This window comes from Lissotriton vulgaris, chromosome 8 (assembly GCF_964263255.1).
Source record: "Lissotriton vulgaris chromosome 8, aLisVul1.2, whole genome shotgun sequence".
Classification (NCBI taxonomy): Eukaryota; Metazoa; Chordata; class Amphibia; order Caudata; family Salamandridae; genus Lissotriton; species Lissotriton vulgaris.
Genome location: NC_141696.1, coordinates 1157884729 through 1157906017, shown reverse-complemented (window position 1 = coordinate 1157906017; position 21289 = coordinate 1157884729). Strand labels below are relative to the sequence as shown.

Below are 21289 nucleotides of genomic sequence, written 5' to 3'. Positions count from 1 at the left end.
CTTGCAAAATGCCCTTCACGTTACACCTAGTCGTCAAGGCTGCATTGTTTGGTGACAATGTGCAATGACACCGACATCACAGCCTGGTACATGTCAAGAACAGGCACTACACGTGCCAACGCAGTGGTGGTAGCCTTGTCCCTGGTGGAATGGGTCCTCAGTCCTTTCAGAAGCAATTTTTAGTCCATGCTTAGCCGATCTTAATGCAAAGGACTATTCACCTTGACCAAGTCAGTTTTTGTACCGCCTGACCTTTCTTGGCCTCAGAAAACACCAAAAGAAAGCTGATCTACCCGATGCTCTTTGGTGCAATCAATGTAAAAAGTTCAAGCTCTTTTGGGGTCCATTTGATTGAGTCGCCCCTCCTCTTTCAGGGCTGAGGCAGGGCAAAGAACGTTGGGGCGGTAATGGATTGCCAACGTCAAAAAGGAGTCACAACTTTCGGGAAGATGGCTGCCCTGGTCCTCAGAGCCAGCTTGTAAGGACAAATTTAGTTGAAGGTCCAGGAGCTAACAAGCATGTCTAATTACCACAGCAAAAGAGGCAATCTTTTGTTGGCAGCCAAAGGGCAAAATCAACTCTGCAACAGAGGGAGTATCATGCCTATTGGCCCCTAGTAAATGTACATACAAACTGTCATAATGTGGGGGATAATTGTCCCCATCATCATTATAATCTCGGAGTGGTGCTAAACTCTAGTCAGAATCAGAAACAAAAAGTTGATACGCCTCGGAGGATAGGGCCATGGTAGTGGGAGTGTATGGCCAGTAAGGCAATACAGGAACTGGGAGTACTAGAGTGGAGACTGAGCATGACCTTGTTTGAGGGTACAGGCGAATTTGGTTTGGGGTCAGACAAGAATTGGAGCAGATTCACCTCTGGTGCTTGCAAAATTGAGACTGGTAACAATGATAGAGGGACTAGAACGGGCCTTGGAGCAAGGGTAGAAGTATGCACATGAGTAGCTGCAGAACCAGACAGGTTCCAGGTGCTCAGGCGGCACAGAGGACAACTCAACTGTCGGTAACCAGCCACTTTAGCTCGAAGAGGCTGAAAGCGCACCAGGAACCGCCAGATGAGTGGCAAAAATACACAGCATGGCGTCCTTGAAGGCCTCAGCCTGCTGCTGTTGCATCAGTGGACTAGGAACATGTGTATCCTCTTCGATTCGGACTTCAACAGCAAAGGAGATCTGTAGCGATATCGGCCCGATGAGTGGAAACAGTTCTGCGCACTACTTGGAGCAGGGCTTGCATGTGGTCCATGACTTCTTTCGATGCACAGAGACATACAGCTTTGCTTCACGGTCCCCATTCGCCTTTAGTCGCCCTGAACCCAAACACCAAAGAGAAACCTTGCACGGGCCAGTTACTAACATCTATTTTCAACAGTCACTGCATGGATGACCCCTGTAGTTTTGGATTGCCTGCATACGTTATACATTTGACTCACAAAATAAAAATGCTGATACATCTGTAAATGTAAATAACAAATAATTATTTTACAATATAGGTGTAAATGGAGCCTGGATATGTCCAGCAGAAAATCCACATTCCTTGCTGCTTGCAAAGAGTTTAAATGTCTATTTTTCCAACCTTGCGAGTAGAAAAATATGCCATGGCTTACAAAGAAATACTGTGCGGCTGGTCATCTACGAAAAATCAAAGTAGTATTGTGTGAGAAAGTGCCATCTTTCTTGCATGGTATGCCCCCGCTTTTTACTGAATTGCAGATGTGCTTTGACTGAGTGTGCCCTGGGCTCCTGCCAACCAGGTGCCCATGGCCTGTGTTCCTTCCCTAAAACTGTGTTGAAACTAAAACCTAATTGGCCTCTCTGGCGACCTGTCAGACCCAGGTAAATAGTACCCTACGTACCCAGGGCACTGTGATCAGAGAAGACCCCTAAGGGCTGCAGCCCTTATTGTGCCACCCTTAGGGTCCCTGTACCCAGACACACACACTGCCTTTGCAGGCTGAGTGTCTTGGTGCAGTGCAGAACTATACAAAGAGTCGATATGGCACACATCCCTGTGTGCAATGCCCACAAACACACTGCCCTGGCATCCAACAGTCACCCCTCTAGATGGGTGCACTATGCCAGTGATGTGGGCACAGGTGCATGAGCCCTGTGCCCCTACAGCACCCAGGGCCATTAAGAGTATATGGTGCTGGGAGGTTGATATCCAACTTCTCAGTCTTCAGTGAAGCCATCATGGTGCTGCGGACCTCGTAATGACAAACTTCTCAGCACATTAAACCCACACTGATGCCAGTGTGGGATTTGATGCCAAATGCATGACAGAGGGCAACTTAGAGTTCCCCCTGAACCTAACCTACAATCCACATCTTGTCCGAGAGGCTGCCTAGGCTGCCACACAGCAGACATGTTGATGTACCCCTGGGTAGAGAGCCATCCGCTCTCCTGGGCCTGCAACAATGCACGTCGTGGATGAGGTGCTAGATCTCCTACCCCCGGGATGGGCAGGGGAAGCTTCAAAGGCATTTGTCAGCTTCTCCAGACCACTTGCTGTACCCAGCAACTGGTCAGCATCGGTTCTGACCTCCACTCTGGCGGGAAGACTGTCGGGAAACCCTACGTGAGGAAAGGGGCTGTGCCTGCCTGTGCCAACTCCACCCCTCAGGTGGGAAAGGCGAGGTTAAGAGCAACTCCGGGCTCCGGCCATCTCGAGGATGGGGAGCCCTGCCCAATTGGAGATAGGCTCCTGCCCCCATCCCACAGGAGAGGAGCAGGATATGGGTGTACTCACCCCAGGACAGGGATTTATTGGTCCCTGCCCTCCCCCTATCTGTAACGCCACTAAATTTAGTATTTAGGGGGACCCTGAACCTTCCTTCCTCAGATCCCGATTTGAAAACAAGAAAGAAGATCAAGAAGAGAAAGACCTGCTGTGCAGCTGCTAACAAGACGACTACACCAACTGACTTGGCCCCAGCCCTACAGGACTGTTGATCCTTGAACCTGCTCCTGCTAAATCCCGGCGTCTCCTGCGAGCAGCAACCTTGAAAACTCCGGAGGACCTGCCTGCCTAGGACATCTTAAAGACTGGGACTCCCATGAGCAGTTCTGCTCAAACAGCAACACCCATGGTGCCAGCCAGGATCTGCGAATCCAGCCCACTCTGCACCCGTCCGAGCCCAGCCTGTGCCCGAGTGGACAAAGACCATGAGGATGCCCCCCCCCCAGCAATTGTGACTTGAAATCCAGTGCCCAAGGACCCTCCTCAGTGACCCAGATGACGCCTGCAGTCTCACAACAGGAAACCCCTCCAACTGCAACCAGCAGAGGGTAAGATTTCCAGACGCCAAAGACACCCCTGTACCCGGCGAGCCCCAGCCCCCTGTGCCCAACTCCCGGGTGTCTACCTATCCTCCAAGATCCCAACTTACCTCTTAAAGAGAATCTCCGTTCCCGAGCCTGCAGCCTTTGTTCACCTTCCAAGATCTCCATTGACTAAAACGGAACGCTCGACAGCTCAAAAGCACCCTGCACCCAGCCGCCCGAGTGGCCCTGGCAGTGCAACCTTTGTCCTAATCCACTTACCCATTTGCCCTGAACAAGTGACCAGGAGCCAAGCTCCCACAGCTACGTGGCCTGCTAGCCAGCAGCCACCAACCGCAGACCTGCCTCTCATTGGATAACATTGGGCCTAACTCCCTCTGCACACTGCTGCCCCTGTACCGCTGAGGGTGTACCAACTGTACCTACCTGACCCTGGGAGACCCCTGAGTCAATGCCCAGAACCTGAACTCTGCCAGTCAAGATCTTACCCCAATCACTTTTCTTCCATAGGGTAACATTGACTGGTTTCATTTGGAAATTCGTCTAAGTGTGGAGTTGTGAAACTTTAAAATATTCATCTAAAAATCAGCCGAACAACAAATTCCGATTTACTCACCTGTTATCAGGGGGGAACCCTGTGCTGAATCTTTTAGCCCAGCACTGACCATAAAAAGTCATTTTAACCGTACTTACCAGTAACTTGCATTTCCTTCCATAGGAACCCATTGTCTGGTTTTCACCAGAAAAGTTTTTAAGTGTCGATTTTCACAAACTACAAATATTCCTTAAAAATCACCTGTATGACAAATGCATTCTTTCAACTGTTTACAGGAGATGCACCAGTGCTGGATCCAGGATCCACCACTGAGTAAGAAAAAGTAACGATAACACTACTTAACTGCTAAGTGAATTTCCTCCCATAGGATAACATTGGTGATTCTATGTGAAAAAGTTTCAAAGTGTCAACTTTTAAAATACAATAATATTCCTTAAAAATCACTACTGTAACCAAAACACTTTTACTCAACTGTTTACAGGAGATGTCCAAGGACTGAATCTAGGATCCAGTCCTGTGGTTAGAAAAGTAATCCATAAAGTAACTGATTGCATTTAACTAGAAATTCCCATGGAGCTCAATGTTGCATTGTGTTTGAAATTGTGTTGCCCATTGCAACAACTGTAACTACTGTACTTAAAAAGTCTATTGCCCATTTGAAAAGTATTTAAAATAAAGTAATTCATTCTGAGGAAGTATATTTTGATACCTTGTTGGTTCTAAAATAAAACAACTATATATTTTGATACAAAATAATTGGCTTAGAGTTCAGTTCTTGAGTGTGTGAGACCATTTACTAGTGTGTACAACTAATGCGTTACACTGTCCTCCGATATTGCCTTACTGCTCGACCAAGCAACCACTTTAGAGAGTAAGGTTATATCTAACTTTGGCCTCTGCCAAACCTCTGGGGCTGTGGACACTGTACCTTACTTTGGTTCAGTATATACAGAGCCACTTTCTTACATATATTTTAAAGGCAGCAGCCACAATCAATGCTAGTAAATACTTATGAAGTGTGGCAGGTCCCCACCAATGAAAATCACCAGATGGAGAACTGTATTCAATAGGTGGTTCAGGGTCTTGCAGGTTCAGCGTAGTACTTCTCATAACAAGTATTAAGACTGGGGTAACACTTTTCCAACTTGGTCACAGTACAATTAGGTTTAGGGAAGGAAGAGCATAAAGTAACTAATGCTACTAACTTACTGAAATAGGCATTTCTAATTGGAGACTCGAGCAAAAACTTGCACTGAAGGTTCGGTATTGCCAAGTTTTTTGCTGCTGTGAAAAGACTGATTAGAGCAGATACATCTGGAGAAAATTATTCTGGAATACATAAAGTCACCTTATGAACTCTTGCGCATGAGTACAAGATATTACCATGGTGACATTCCACCCATCACTTAAATGGTAACCGGGGCCATGTAGGACCGGTGGGAATAGTACATGATCTTCAGGCAGACACAGGATACAGACGTCGTGGTTGTCTGATTTTGCCTTCTTGTTGCCACAAGAAGGACATTTGTCAAAGAGTGAAGGCATTCTCAGAAGAAAATGTTCACTAAACTGACTGAAAAAGGCAGTATCTTACTTGACTAGATGTTTACTGTCAAAGTAAGAGCAAAAGTTGTTAAAAGTGAAGTATTTTTCTGTCAAAAACCAGAAAAATAGTGGAGCTGTGTAACCAGGGTCCTTCTCTGAAGGAGCCGGAAAGAACAACTGACCTAACTGTCACCCCTGGGGCATGATGGGATACAGGGGGTCATGAGTGCCTTGAAGGCACGGTGTCCGTTTATTGCTATTCAGCTACAGGTTAGCTTTTCAGTCTTTTTAGACTGTGTTGCAATGCAGCCTGGGAGCTTCCTATGCTTCCAGTGAGTTATGAGAATTTCTACTGCTTTCTGAGCATTAAAACAATTTCTAAACAATCTTTGGTGTTGTTTTTCATGTTTCTAATGCTTATTATTCATGTATGGTGGAAATTCTTCACAGCATATTTCAGCTCTGATGTTATTTGGCTGCTATTGCATGTTTTTTTTTATATATATGTGGGGCACATATAATATAGTGTTTCCGGGGTCCCGCACGTGGGCGGGAATATTCTAATGCTTATGACTATTGATGAGGATCCCCTGGAAGAGAACTTGCTGCTTGCGATGCTTCCATAAAGGTTCACTAACTAGGTAAATCAAGATTAGAGCATGGACGTAACTGGTCTACTTAAAACACAAAGCAGGACAAATGTGCAAAAATACCTACAAAGCCAACTTCAACCAAGAAGAGTGAAAATCAACCTGGGATTGCTGATCTGGCATGTTCTTAAAAAATCCTATGGTTTTCTCACGTACCATATAAAAGCGTGCATCCTGCAAATTCGTTTTGGAATACAAGTCCCTGCTGTGATTACATAAATGTTACTTGCGCTATCAGCTTCTTGCATTTGTTGGATAATGTGACCAGCCTGAGAAATGCTGAGATGAAACAGAAACGTATTACCCGTCACTAAGCGATTTCAAGAAAAAGACTGCAAGGTTACTCATCTTTATAAGTCACATTTAACAGATGACAAAAATAACCGCACAACCATATTGTTTATATTTATACACACTCACTTTCCACACACACATGGAAAGCACAGCATGGTAATGCCAATATTATGGGTGTAAATGACACTACTTCTAGTAAACTATGTAACTAGTGCAGGTCGCATAAAAACGGGAGTATCTGCTTGCCACTGCACTACCTGCAGCCTTCTTATTAAGGACAAGTGGATAAGAGTATATGGAACACGTGTGCTATTTTAATCCATCTACATATGGACTAGAGTCTGGTGAGTCCTAAGAACTGTGACTACCTGTCCACGCATGGGAAGTCTTCAGCCAAACGTCATGCTGGGATACTGATAGTCAAAATAATAAATGTCATGATTGAGAGCAGTTGACATTTCCCAGTCGCACAACAGGCAAATCCTATAACTTGAAAATCAGGTCTTTAATGCTCTTCTTAATTTGCTCCAATTTGTCTCAATCAAGACAGAAAAGTTAGGGACCTGAATGCCTTCTTAAGGCTGTCGGAGTAAGAAACAGACCTGGGTGCTATAGGCATAACAGCACTGCAGATCCTGTTTTAGGTTTCGCCTGGCCGTAGCACTGCGCAGCAGTGCTCGCGCAGGCAAAATCTTTTGATGTATAGTATGGGCCTTTGTCCGCCTCTCTCTTCCATTGGCTAGCTCCATAAATGGAGGCTAGCCATTGGAAGAGATGGGTGTCAGTTACTCTTTCCCTCGTCACGACGCGATTCGGGGGAGTTTCTTGCTTTTTTTAATCTTGGTATCTAATCTTGACGTCACTGCAAGAACACGCCCCTGAATCTCAAAAATGCCGGAGCTTTATGACAGCCATTTCAGGTCGACCGCCGCCGGAAGTCCAGGTGAGTGCTTGGGTTTTTTTTCCCTGCTGTCCTTGTGCCCATTCCCGCCCCCCGCGCTGTCCGTGTGCCAGTTCCCACCCCCTCCCGCTGTCCGTGTGCCCGTTCCCGTCCCCCCTCCCGCTGTCCGTGTGCCCGTTCCCGTCCCCCCTCCCGCTGTTCATTTGAGTGTTGCTCATACCGTGTTTAGTTGCGGCCTGCTATTATTTCATCCAGGGTGCTTGTACATCAACATAGCGGCCTTTATGGGAGCTCTCTGACTCTTCATAAGCTGTCTGCTCCTGGAAGCCGTTTTGCTTTTTCACGGTCTCTTTGCGACCCTTTGCTCTTCATTGTATCTTCTGGCCTTTCGGAACTTTTCTGTTGTCCGGAAGGCTTTCCAATGTGCACCGTTTTTGCCTCCCTTCAATAACCCGAACACCAATGTCCTTATGTGTCCACACAGCCCCACTCTACTTCCAACATATGCCGCAATATCTAGCTTGGAATGTATAGTGTCCGCTTTCAGTATGTGTTGCATCCGTAGGGCACTTATGCTGCACTTTTGCTTCCCTTACGGCCAGTTCACCCTTGTAATATTGTCGTCATTCCCCTGCATAGAACGCTGCTTATACCCGTTGTCGTTTTCAGCATTGCTGTCTTGGGATCTGAAATTTGCCATTTAAAATTGTATTGCATTTCGGTTTTAATTTCGAAACTCCTTACCTGTATCTGATTTTTTAGAGCACCTTCAAAAGAACACAACGGTTAATCTGCAAGTCACGTTAATTGCTCTAACGTATGTTGAGTAATTTATTAGAGTCTGAACGGTTTTCAATGATTACAGTTGTAAGGCAATTCTGGTTGCAGATGCAGACCTAAATGACATCTATTTAAATGTATGCTATTCCTTCCAGTAGTTTCAAGCACTGTCGAGTCAAATGCCACGATGAAGAGCATTATGAACAACTCTCACATGTGAGGTTACGTTGTAGTGCCTTAGATTTTGTCTAACGACGTGACACAAATACACATATATATATATATATATATATATATATATATATATATACACATATACATATACACATATACCGCTAATTGGTATGAGTTATATGGATTGCATTTTGGCTTGCACTATTACATTCTGTGTCTTGTGATCAAACACTATCTGGACGAAGTTTGTAGGAGTTAACTTACATCTAGCATGTTATTTTTGGTTACAATATTGGGTTATTATTTTACTTGTTTCGTAATTTTTTTTTACTTACATTATGTTTCCACCCCAAATACCATATATTTTAATTTGTTCTTGTATGTATTTCATAATTTAAGTTTTATATGAAAGTTTGTTATTTGTATCCAGTCTGGAGGCTGCCATTTTATTCTGGAAAGTGAGTGTGTATAAATATAAACAATATGGTTGTGCGGTTACCAGCACCCAGAAAATATATATTTTTGTAAATATCCGTATTAAATTTTAATTAGTTGGTGTTGAGGAAACAAAAAAAAGGTGTCCCTTAGTTTGGAAAGCCTGGACAGTTCAGAAATGTGTGTGTGTGGCTCTGGGTGTGTGTGTGTGTGTGTGATTGGCTCTGGGTGTGTGTGTGATTGGCTCTGGGTGTGTGTGTGATTGGCTCTGGGTGTGTGTGTGATTGGCTCTGGGTGTGTGTGTGATTGGCTCTGGGTGTGTGTGTGATTGGCTCTGGGTGTGTGTGTGATTGGCTCTGGGTGTGTGTGTGTGTGTGTGTGTGTGTGTGTGTGTGTGTCTGGCTCTGGGTGTGTGTGTCTGGCTCTGGGTGTGTGTGTCTGGCTCTGGGTGCGTGTGGCTGGCTCTGGGTGCGTGTGGCTGGCTCTGGGTGTCTGTGGCTCTGGGTGTCTGTGGCTCTGGGTGTCTGTGGCTCTGGGTGTCTGTGGCTCTGGGTGTCTGTGGCTCTGGGTGTCTGTGGCTCTGGGTGTCTGTGGCTCTGGGTGTCTGTGGCTCTGGGTGTCTGTGGCTCTGGGTGTCTGTGGCTCTGGGTGTCTGTGTGTGGTAGTAATTGCTGTCTGCTGGGCTCGTCCAGTAGGGTACAATAGGTCTCACATTTGCGAGAGATTAAGCAATTGGCAATGTAAATGACAATGCCATTTATCTGTTTTCAAAACCAACACATAAATAAAAATGTTGTCATTTACAATGCCAATAGCTCTAACTTTTGCAAAGGCGAAACCGTTGCATTGTAAATGCTTGTTAGATATTGTCATGTGTACCACTCACACAGAAACCAAAAAAAAACATTGGCAGTCAAAACGTTTTGTCTTTGGTACCTAGTGGCTTTGCCAATTTTTTTTTTGTGATGGTGCACAGTATCCCCAATGTTGTGCAGAATAGGTGTTTTTTTTCTTTATATTTACTGATCCGAGTTTAATCAGTATACCAAAACAAACAGTAGTTTATTTACATGGCTCCATAAAATCCAAGGAGTTTCTTAGGAAAATGATGCTATTCATCAGGAATTGGTTCAACAATAATCACTTAAAACTTAATTCCCGAAAAAAGAACGAAATCATCATCCCTCCAAAAAACTCCTGCATTGGACTCCTGCACACTGGCCCAAGGAGTTAGGCCCTTTTCCTACTCAAAAGGATACGATTAAGAGCCTAGGCATACAGATCGACTCGGATATTTCTATGAGCACGCAGATCAGCTCAGTTACCTCTGCATGTTTTCCAACTTCAGAAATTTCAAAAAATCAGAAGGATTTTCAGCAGAGATGCCAGCATCCAAATTATTGCACTGATTTTATCAAAAATTGACTATGCTAACTCGAATTACTTATGCTTTCTGCAATATTAGAAATATAGTTTACAGAGGATACAAAATCAAGCCGCCAGAATTATTCAGACGCAAATGGCCGGGAGCGTCATGCTTTTCAGTACAGGGACCCAAACTCTGGAACCCTCTATCTATATCTGAGATTAAAAACAGACCATCTGCGATTTAGGAAAAAGCTAATGACCTGGCTTTTTATCCAAGCTCACAGTGAGACACGGACTTCTTAACCGGTGGATCCAGAATTGAAACCCAGCAGCAAGAGACCTGTAGGTGAGTGTGCGCTTTTGAATTTCGCAATAACATAAGTTAACAGTAGTACATCTGAATTTTCTTTAAAGCTGGTAATCGAAAGCAACACAGAGGGCGCGGGTGGTGGGAAGCAACATTAAGAGCACGGGTAGGAGAAAGCAACATGGAAGTGGAACGTAAGCAACAATGGTGGAAAAGAAGCACGGAGAGAGACAACAATGTGGACATGGCAGAAGCAAATCCATGAGAACGCAACGCAGGAGCAGATGCACTTAAGGGCAACATGAAGCATGTAGAGGATTGAGTAAACGCACACAGGTAAGTGTGCAACACAAAGTGCAGGGAAGGGAAGTATATGAGGGAGACAGCAGGAAAAAACACGCACTATCATAAGACTGCTGAACATAGTGCTTGAAAATTAAGCAGAGGTAGGACACAAGTAATGAGGTCATGCTCCAGGGGACTGAAACACAAGAAGAGGAAGGAAAGGCCGCACAAAAGAACAAAAAAGGAAAAAACAAGCAAATAAAAGTGAAAAAGCCAACCAATGTTAAGCAATGAGCAGGCACCCAGCGCACTGCAAACTGACAATAGGTATTTATTTTATTTAATGCATTTTTATAAAGCGCAATCTTTACCCGAAGGTGCCTGAGGGCTGTACAATAGAACCAGTTACGTTACTGGAGATAAATGTTACAAAATAGAACGCTACAAAAATAGCAGGACACAATATCAAACACAGAAAGCAAGAAGAGGTAGGGAAAAACATAGAAGGCAAGAACACACCATCAAACAGCAAGCAAGGAATGTACAAGAAAGTATTACAAATTTACAATGACTTACGAACTTCCTAGAGGGGTCACAATCAAACAGCTTAGGCTGTTTGGTAGACGAGATGGAAAAAGGGCACTTCTGAAACACCCACAACCAGTTGTCTGAAAGGCCATCGACCTTTTTAATACTGACAAGGGTTGAAATGTAGTCCCACTCGCTGCTTACAATGATGACCAAGGGGGTAAAGTAAATACCAGTGAAAAGAGACTAACATTTACCATAGTGTACTTCACACTAAAGGGAAAAATATAAACAAGCTCTTATTTTGACACATCGTATTCTTTTACTGAAAGGATGGATGAGAACTAGTGGAGGAACGCGCAGTGTACACACATCTGAGAGGATAGAGCGTGTTACGGAGCACCAGTTTTTTATTGGTTTAAGCCCTGCAATTTGTAAACCGTTTCCTAAATTTATAGAAATGGGTTAGATTACTCGAGAGTGCAATCGCTCCCACGCGCCTGATCTGCCTAGTAAGGACATCCCATCATCTAACAAACCTCGCGAAAGCCAAGTATGATGAAATAAAATAGGGAACATTGCTACGACTGTGAGGGTATAAACTTTAGCATGGACAGCATGAAACCATCACTACTGTGTCTAGGCGTCCCACTGACAGATGTCTCAATGTTTGTTTGTAAACCTTCCTCGGGCTCTGGGCTAGGCCGGCCACAGCCGGTTCTGTCGGAGTCACCTTAGTCCCGCCCTCAGCGCTCTCGCGCCCTGTGACACCACATGACGTCACAGGCTGAAATGCAGACCCAGCCAATCACAGCAAAGCACTATAAATAGACGGCGCGAGAGGCTGCCTGTTTGCCTAGCAACAGTGGGACGTAAAACGGGGAGGGTAGTGATATCGCGTGAGAAGAACGATTAACGCTCCAGTGCACAGAAAATCCTGGCGCACAGCGCTGCACCACAGTAACGCAGGCGAGTAGGTTACTCGCATCGCACCAACTCCCACATGCATACTAAAGACCGAGAAAATAAACACTTTTGATGTGTATTAATGAAAGCGTATTTTTTCAACAATACCTTAATAAGGATAGCTGTGCTGAGAGACTGGGACTTAACAAAATAAACGTGCATATTACACAATCCCAGTGTCAACCAACCCGTGTTTAGTTTAAACGTGCACGATTAAGTCAATAAAGATAAACTCGATCTAAGGACATTAAACATGCAGGTAGAGTGAATACATACCATGGCTTGCTCGATTTTGTTGTCGATCGCTACAACACTGGCACCAGAGGAGCTGTAAGAATACACAAATAAAACAATTAGCAATAAGGACAATTCAAATTATGCGTACAAGATGTAATATATGTGATATATGTGATTTCGCGGTGACACTACACCGCTCCTCGAATGAGCAGAAATTGTGCTAGTGCTGCAAGGGGGTTCTAAAGCAGATTTAGCACAATGCATAATAACCCTCAAGGGACCCCAATTGCTTCACGTGAATTTGATGTGTTAAATGAATTCGACTTCTCGAATGTAACAGAAAGCCAGACCTGGGGGAAGGGGGGATGGGGTCACTTAACACCGGTGGTAGAATAATCCATCGTCCAGTGCCAAGGACAAAGGGCCGGTTGGGGCAATTCACCTGCAGCAGCATCGCACCGCCTCACCCTATCACAGTTGCCACATCACCCCTCACAGCGGCGCACAAGTACCTGCTATCGAGGCTCACGGAGGCGCTATCGGTGCCCAACAGCGAGGACAAGAAAGAGATGGAGAAATGCCTTAGCTGATACACGCCCAGATCCATCGCCACTGCGCTAATACATTGGACCTTCATACGGTCCAAAAGCAAAATAAAAATGAAATTAAAAAAAAAGTGGAAAACCGCCGTGTTGATCTACATCAATCTTGCAGTTTGTCAGCTGCCAGGCGGAAGGAAAAACAAGTGACAGTCACTCGAACAGGAGAAACGATGCGCGATGCTAAGGATGCTGATCCTTCTGCTGCGCAAAATAATCTCCCAGGTCAGCTATCTCCTCCCACAGCATCGGGTTGTGAGCTCACTGCATAATTTATGCAGAAGGAGGCAGGGCCAATGGAGAACGCCCGAGACGCCGTCAGGCGGAGAGCGTGGGTATCGCATGGAAGGCAGCAGGCGCAACCTCCCTTTCCACAGCACAATCACTAAAAGGAGACTGGTAGAATCCGCAGCAACATCACGCAAAAGGATAAGCGTTGCCGCGCGCAGAGAGGAACAAACAGCAAAGCTGTGCGGTGAGCAGAGCAGTCTTAAGAGAGTATAAATGCACGGAGCTTGCCTCCCCCCACCCCAAATATACGAGCAGCTTGCTAATAATCTTTAAACGCCCCTGCAGGAAAACAAAAACATTCTTAAGAATCAATAAATACAAGTTGCAACCCGACGTGCATGTTGTTAATTAACACAGATTCTGGGTTAAATTTATTACAACAAGTTACGACTTTACTCCTCGGTTTGAATTGCCTCTTACATGAACTTTGTTCTTATCCACAATACAGAGACATTCACGCGAAATCCGGGATTGCACCATACAAAATACCAGGAGCTCTAGGAAACGGAGTCCGGTTTAACGATACTTCGCTGCCATCTACTGGTCAAAACGAAATACCAATGACATTTCGTACACAAAGCTAGTCAAAATGAAAACCAGTTTCTGTAACAAGAGCTACTTCTGTTCAACAAATATCATACTGAGCTACTGTTATTACTATTGTGATGGGGAGCATATCTAACAAGATTACATTACTGACCACCGCTTGCAAGTTTACCAGCAGTGATCACCTCGATGCAGCAGACACAGTTGCCACTTTAACATAAAAAAGGCTTTATCAATTTGGAATGCCTCTACATGGGTGATACATAAAAGTCATAGATGTAATACCCCTAGTACCCAGGTATTCATATGGGTCATATGTCTTCCTGATGCTACATGATTAATTACTCAAACATTGTCTTTAAATATATTTTACAGTTATTTTTCTCAAAATATCAGCTTAAGTTCTGAAAATATATGCATTTTAATATCGAATACATATTGTTCCATTTTAGTACACATATATTAATTTAATCTAGCAAAAGCTTCTAATTTAGTAGGCTGGGCTGGACACATGAAAGCTACTTCCAGGCAGCTGGAGAGCTACCAGTAGCTCACAAGCTACTCGTTTGAGAAGAAGCCTGGATTAGAATTTAGAGTGCTTCTTTATTAAGTTTGAAACCGTGTTTTCCCTTTTTTGTTCAGTAGGTCACATTACAGGTCTGTGTAATACACAAAACGATCAACCATACCTATAAATATGTTCCATTCGAAGTGACACTCCTCGTGGCAGGGTAGTCTCCGGCTTGGAGTACCCACAACAGAGGCACAAAGAGATGCAAACCTCCAACATCAGTTATCAACTGCCACATACATCATGATCTGCAAAAGAAACCACACCTACAGAACCCTTCACACTCTGAACCACAGAGGCTGCAGTCCCACCGTTCACTCAGCACAATCTACCAAGTCTCTGTACTACAGGAAGACTTAGCAGCTCCTCTCAGCAAACATACCTAATAGAACTACTGTAGGAGTCCTGTCTCCCTGCCCCCTCTTCATTATCGAGGTCACCTACCTCCTGCTTTAAGAACATCAGCAATACATTAAAAAAAATGGATGCCACAGGCCTCTATTACTCTGCATCACTTATACATACAATGCATGCATCACACTGTATCATAAACTAACATGCGCAGGACCAACTTGGGATGTTAGCACTAGGTACCTTTCACATCTACGGTTGGTCTGCTGTGCTGTAGAAATAACCTACAATGTTATTAGGTAACAAAACTTATTTTCACCAATGTGGACTGCACATTGGTGAAATATTCTTAGCCAGTGCCACACATCTCATTTTTAGTGAGTGAGTGAAATAATGTGCAATACAGAATGGTGAAGGAAGATAATTTAACGAAACCTCCTTTTTCTGTGCCCCCTTTTCCACAGTGTACAGACCCATACCAAGGTTGGGATACTTCAGTCTATATTCATAAGGGCTGCGCTAGGCATGGCACACACTAGGCTCCGACCCCTCATGTTTAAATGATGAGTACAGTCATACTTATATGTTTAAGCGGTCTCTCCTGGCATGGAGCACTATATAAAACGTTTTATTTTTACCTACAGCTTACTTCCTCAGAATGCTTGCTATCTTAGAAAACCTTTCCCCATGATTCTTTAAAAAACACGCATGAAAAATTAACCACGACTCACTTCCAAATAAATCCACAACTTTCTCTCTTCAGTGTCCTCTTCTTGGCTTCAATCCCAATCCTTTGCATGCCTTCTATTTCTGAGTATAGACTCCTCATTTTCATGCCTGTCTGCCTTCCTTTCTCATTCTGTAATTCAGCAAACTGCTCATACCTCGTTTCATAGATCACGACCTCTCCTCTTTTTAAAACCCTATCCCTGCAACCTAACAATACCTAACCTCCACACCAACATTTTCCCGATATCATATAGCCCCTACTAATGATCACACCTAACTGCTATGCATTTTAATTTACCACATAGTGGAGTAAATGTTATGTTTTTTTCCCTTAACACATGACTAATCAATAATGATTTGGCAGTAATCTCCATAACTGACAATACCACTACATTAAGCACTAACCTTGATTTCTGAAGTAGCGTCCAACTAGCCATAAAGTGATTTAACTTCGTGTCAGGGGTAGTAAGCACTATATAAACAATATCACAATACAATTATAGTCTTACATGAGGTGGCCTAGCCAACCAAGGGATTTGTCAATTTATTTAGGAGTTTTATAATGCGCTGAATGAAACCTTTCAGTTACTTCAGGGTGCGCAATGGAATTGCTGCATAGTCTAATCTGAAAACAAAACACCAAAAGTATTCAATCAGGACGAGTAGGTGTCTACAGACCTCCCTACCCCACCCCCAGAGTCTGGGAGGTCAGTTTAAGATAAGTCTGAATATTTGACTTGGTTAGGTTCTTATTCCAGAGCGGAGGGCATTCACATTCAGGACTACATGCGCCCAAGGATGTGCCTCCTTGAATAGCCCCATACATTTTTGGAACTGGTAGGGAACTTGCTTTGCAGGGAAGAACAGCCCCAAGAAACGGGCTGTAGCTCGGCAATCTTTAAAGCATTCTAGAGAGGTGATTGCTTTCACTCTAAGGAGGCTAAACGCATCAAAAGGCATATCCATTAGTGGTGCCTATATATCTCTGGAATATTTATTTGAGCTCATCTAGACGTGTCTGCGAAGCAAAACAGAGGTACTGACTGACCCGCCAATTCAATCTGTCGAATCCAAGCCTGCATAGATGGCATTCTTTGCCGCAACCTGCCTGTCATGCATTGCATCGCATCAGCCACAGAGGATCTCTGGAGCAGGGTGCTTGGTGAGAAAATGTGGGTCAACAGGTGCCAGCCTACATGGCAGTCTACCTGCAAACTAACAGGAGGATAAGAACATCGTTTCTACCAGGTAGCTATCAAAGTATCTGGGAGGGGGGGTCATTAAATGGAAGCAAGGGTTCGGATTATCCTTGCCCAGGCAACATCATTTCAGTCAAAACATTTTTCTTAGTTGTAATGGATGGACACTGTAATTATAGTACTAGCTGCCTCCGAATTACTACTGAAAATGAGGCACTTTCCTCCATTGGCAGCCCATATGCCAAGTCAAGCATTGTCTTAGGGGACGAGGTATCTGCCCTATGGCGTTTTTTAAGTTCAGGTACACAGCATCACTAGGGTACTGAGGAGGGGGAACAAGCCACCCTCATCCTCGTCATTATTATCTGGAGGTGCACCCTGCGCAGGATTGTCAGACCAAAAGAATATATATGGGGCCTTTGATAATAGTTGTTATGAGGTAGAGACACTGGATTTGAGTCAGGCTGTTAACAACTCGTTGCACTCAGGCGGGCACACTGTAGTTCCAGGGGCGGCTGGTGACATCTGAAAGTGGTGGGGCGTAAACTAATTTGCATATTGCACCGCAGCGATCGAGCGCAGCGAGCGAGCCCGAACCACCTTGCATCCATCCATACATCATTCATTCATCCACCCATCCACCCATCCATCCATCCACCCATCATGCATGCATGCATCCATACATCATTCATACATCCACCCATGCATCCACCCACCCATCCTGCATCCATACATCATTCATTCATGCATGCACCCACCCATCCACTCATCCATCCATCATGCATCCACCCATCATGCATGCATCCATGCATCCACCCATCCATCCATCCATCCACCCACCCACCCTGCATACATCATTCATTCATGCATCCACCCATCCATCCATCCATCATGCATCCGCCCATCATGCATGCATGCTTCCATACATCATTCATTCATGCATCCACCCATCCATCCATCCATCCATCCACCCAACCATCCTGCATCCATACATCATTCATTCATGCACCCACCCATCCATCCATCATGCATCCACCCATCATGCATGCATCCATACATCATTCATGCATCCACCCATCCATCCACCCATCCTGCATCCAGACATCATCATTCATGCACCCACCCATCCATCATGCATCCACCCATCATGCATGCATCCATACATCCATACATCCATACATCCATACATCATTCATGCATCCATCCATCCACCCATCATGCATGCATCCACCCATCCATCCACCCATCCTGCATCCATACATCATTCATTCATGCATCCACCCATCTATCCACCCATCATGCATGCATCCATACATCATTCATACATCCACCCATACATCCACCCACCCATCCATCCTGCATCCATACATCATTCATTCATGCACCCACCCATCCACCCATCCATCCATCCATCCATCCATCATGCATCCACCCATTATGCATGCATCCATGCATCCACCCATCCATCCATCCACCCACCCTGCATACATCATTCATTCATGCATCCACCTATCCACCCACCCTGCATACATCATTCATTCATGCATCCACCTATCCATCCATCATGCATCCCCCCATCATGCATGCATGCATCCATACATCATTCATTCATGCATCCACCCATCCATCCTGCATCCATACATCATTCATTCATGCACCCACCCATCCATCCATCATTCATGCACCCACCCATCCATCCATCCATGCATCCACCCATCATGCAAGCATCAATCCATACATACATCATTCATTCATGCATCCATCCATCCATCCATCATTCATTCATGCACCCACCCATCCACCCATCCATCATGCATCCACCCATCATGCATGCATCCATCCATCCATCCATACATTCATGCATCCATCCATCCACCCATCCATCATGCATCCACCCATCATGCATGCATCCACCCATCCATCCATCCACCCATCCTGCATCCATACATCATTCATTCATGCATCCACCCATCCACCCACCCGTCCATCCTGCATCCATCCATCCATCCATGCACCCATCCACCCACCCATCCACCGAACAATCATTAATGCACCCACCCTGCATCCATCCATCATTCATGTATTTTTAGGACCATATAAAAATAAATTATGGACTGTAACAAGCCTTTAGGATTGATGTTGAAGGATGTGCCAGTTTACATATTACATCACCCCTACCTTTTTATGCTGGAAACCTTCTACCGCCCATGTATTTGCCATCCTGTAAGCCCTAGATATGTACTATACAAATTCATATACAAACATACACCAACATGCATGCAATAATAAATGCATATATCATGCTATTCCGCCTCTACCGTTTGTTAACATTTTGAAATTTTATAACCTTAGTTCAAAGAGTACATTATATTTGTGGTGACAGTTGTTAACTCATTTTCTGGAAAATGTTTATAAAATGAAATCTGTTGAAGGCTGTTGTTGCAACTATCAAAAATAAATTCTGAGAATTTTTACATTTCCAAAACCCCATGCCGTGAAATAAACGGGTGACCTGGAATAGACGCACACATTTCTGCAGCCGATGCTTTAACACACTGAACTATCTCAAGTCATTTGTGCAAGCTAGTGGCAGCACTTACGTTTAATCTTGGAGTATTACTATATGTCGACTCACCACATATCGTACCTTGTGTGCACCCACACGCGTTTCATACCCTAAGCATATGCAAATGACCCCCTGACCCGTCGCGGCTGGCATGAAGGGGCGAGAGTTAATTTATTGAAAAGAACTTACCATGCATCTCCTCCGGTCCCGCAAACTAACTTCTCCCCGCTCTTTTCTTTTGCAGCTCAACAGGAAACTAACTTCAGTGCCAAATCAGGAGATTGGATGCGACGGGGGGCCGGGCGGCTGGCATTTGATAGGGCATGGGGCGACATTACTAAAAACACGTCACCGCCCCAACATGAGCCTATCTTTAGACGCCTGCACTAAACTGCGCATGCGCAGCATACCTAATGGGTCGTGAATGTGAGCGAGGGGCAACGCTCCTCACTCACATGCGCAGTCAGATGGCCCATCTTCTGGACCCCTGCTCTAGCGGCTTGCCTGCGTGCGCACTTTCACAAGTGAAGCACAGGCCGGCCTGGAAATGTAAAAAGACGAATTGTGAAAGCAATTTGTCTGCTTACATTCCTGTTGCCGGCCGGAACTGCAGTGAGCAGTTTCTTTTGCGAGGCGCTGCCCCGGCGCCCCTATGGACCAGCCGCCACTGTGTAGTTCAGAGTCCGACATGGGCATCAGCACTGGATAATCAGTAGGCACTGATTATCCAGTAGTGGAGTTGGTACAGGCTTCAGTGACCAGCATAGATCTCTGGGTCAGAGTGCACGTCGGCAGTAACCTGAATGGAGACCCCAGAAAGTCTGTGGGGCCTGGTGGAGCACCAGATAGCTAGAAACACCCAAGAATTTGCATCATGACCTCTCTGAAGGCCTCAATCTGCTGCAGGGGTCGGCAATGGCCCAAATAACTCATGTCAAGAGTGGTGGGGTAAGGTCAAGTTCTGATTCTCTTTATGCTTGGACTTACCCGCAAATTTTGAGTGAGAAGTGGAGTGGTCACAGGAATGGGCCTGACCATGTAGTGGGACTGTGACAACTTGTGTTCTACAACATACAACTTCACCTCCGGATGCATTAGGGTACATTTATCACACTACATGAACTTGTGTCTCGAGCCAAAACAAATTACAGGGACACTTCCTGCAGATTAGTCAACAGCTTCCTGAAGACGTGTCACCGATTGCATCCTGTCGTTTTCAGTGGTGATTGTTCCACAACAGCCTCATGAAAAACGGGAGGAGGGCAAATCACAAGAGAATCTTTCAACACATCATAACCACAAATTAATGGGATCTCGGACTTTGCTCCTCTGTAACCAGGCATATCGGTCTTCACAATCAAATATGCAATTCCAACAAACACTGAAAAACTCCAGCTCCTTATGTAGCGTCTTTGGTGTTGATGTTCATCATTAGAAACATGTAAGTCCGCAGATCAAAGCTTCCCAACCTGCACCCCCACTTTAATCTGTTTCCAGGTGCCAATCCAGTGACAATTCATGAAGTTTATGGAAACAACAGCAATAGTAAGCCTGGACATTACAATTGTCTGCTTCCATACAGCCTCAAATATAGCCATGGAAATGGTGTGATCATTTCCATGGCCATCAGAGACCAAAGCCATTTAAACTTGTTCAGAATGTCTGATGAGTTTCGTTTTTTTTTACCAATGTGCGGCTAAATCTGGTTTTGCTACCAACAGCATATGCAAAATAGCTGTCCACATTCATAGTGTAAGCCTTACCAACACGAAGGACGAAGGTGCAGATCGTAACCAGAGATTCCTGAAGAATAAGGAGGCTCTTTACTTTCTTTATATCACTCATCACCACTCCCAATGTTTTCATCTTAGGGCAAGACCATACTTGTATTTCCATCCCCTTCATATCACATCCCCTACCAGCACAACCCATCAGTGAGTGGAAACATGCGTTTAAGTTTACTTTGGGTGTGGTACTAGCTTAACAAACAAGTTACTTACCTTTAGTAATGCTTTTTCTTGTGGATACGGTATCTGCCTGTGGATTCATCACCTTCTGAATTACTCCTTGTGCAGCATTCCATGGAAAATTTTGCATAGCACTCCCACGT

The 21289-nt window shown here is 44.7% G+C and overlaps 1 protein-coding gene across 1 annotated transcript in view; it reads right to left on the bottom strand.

Annotated features, from left to right (window-relative positions):
* The window catches only part of TSC22D1 (TSC22 domain family member 1), a 334929-nt gene that overhangs the window by 14959 nt on the left and 298681 nt on the right, over positions 1–21289 (bottom strand). Inside the window, exon 2 of the mRNA XM_086935017.1 lies at positions 12367–12418. Within this exon, the coding sequence (XP_086791143.1) occupies positions 12367–12418 (52 nt within the window). The remainder of the gene's footprint in view (positions 1–12366; positions 12419–21289) is intronic.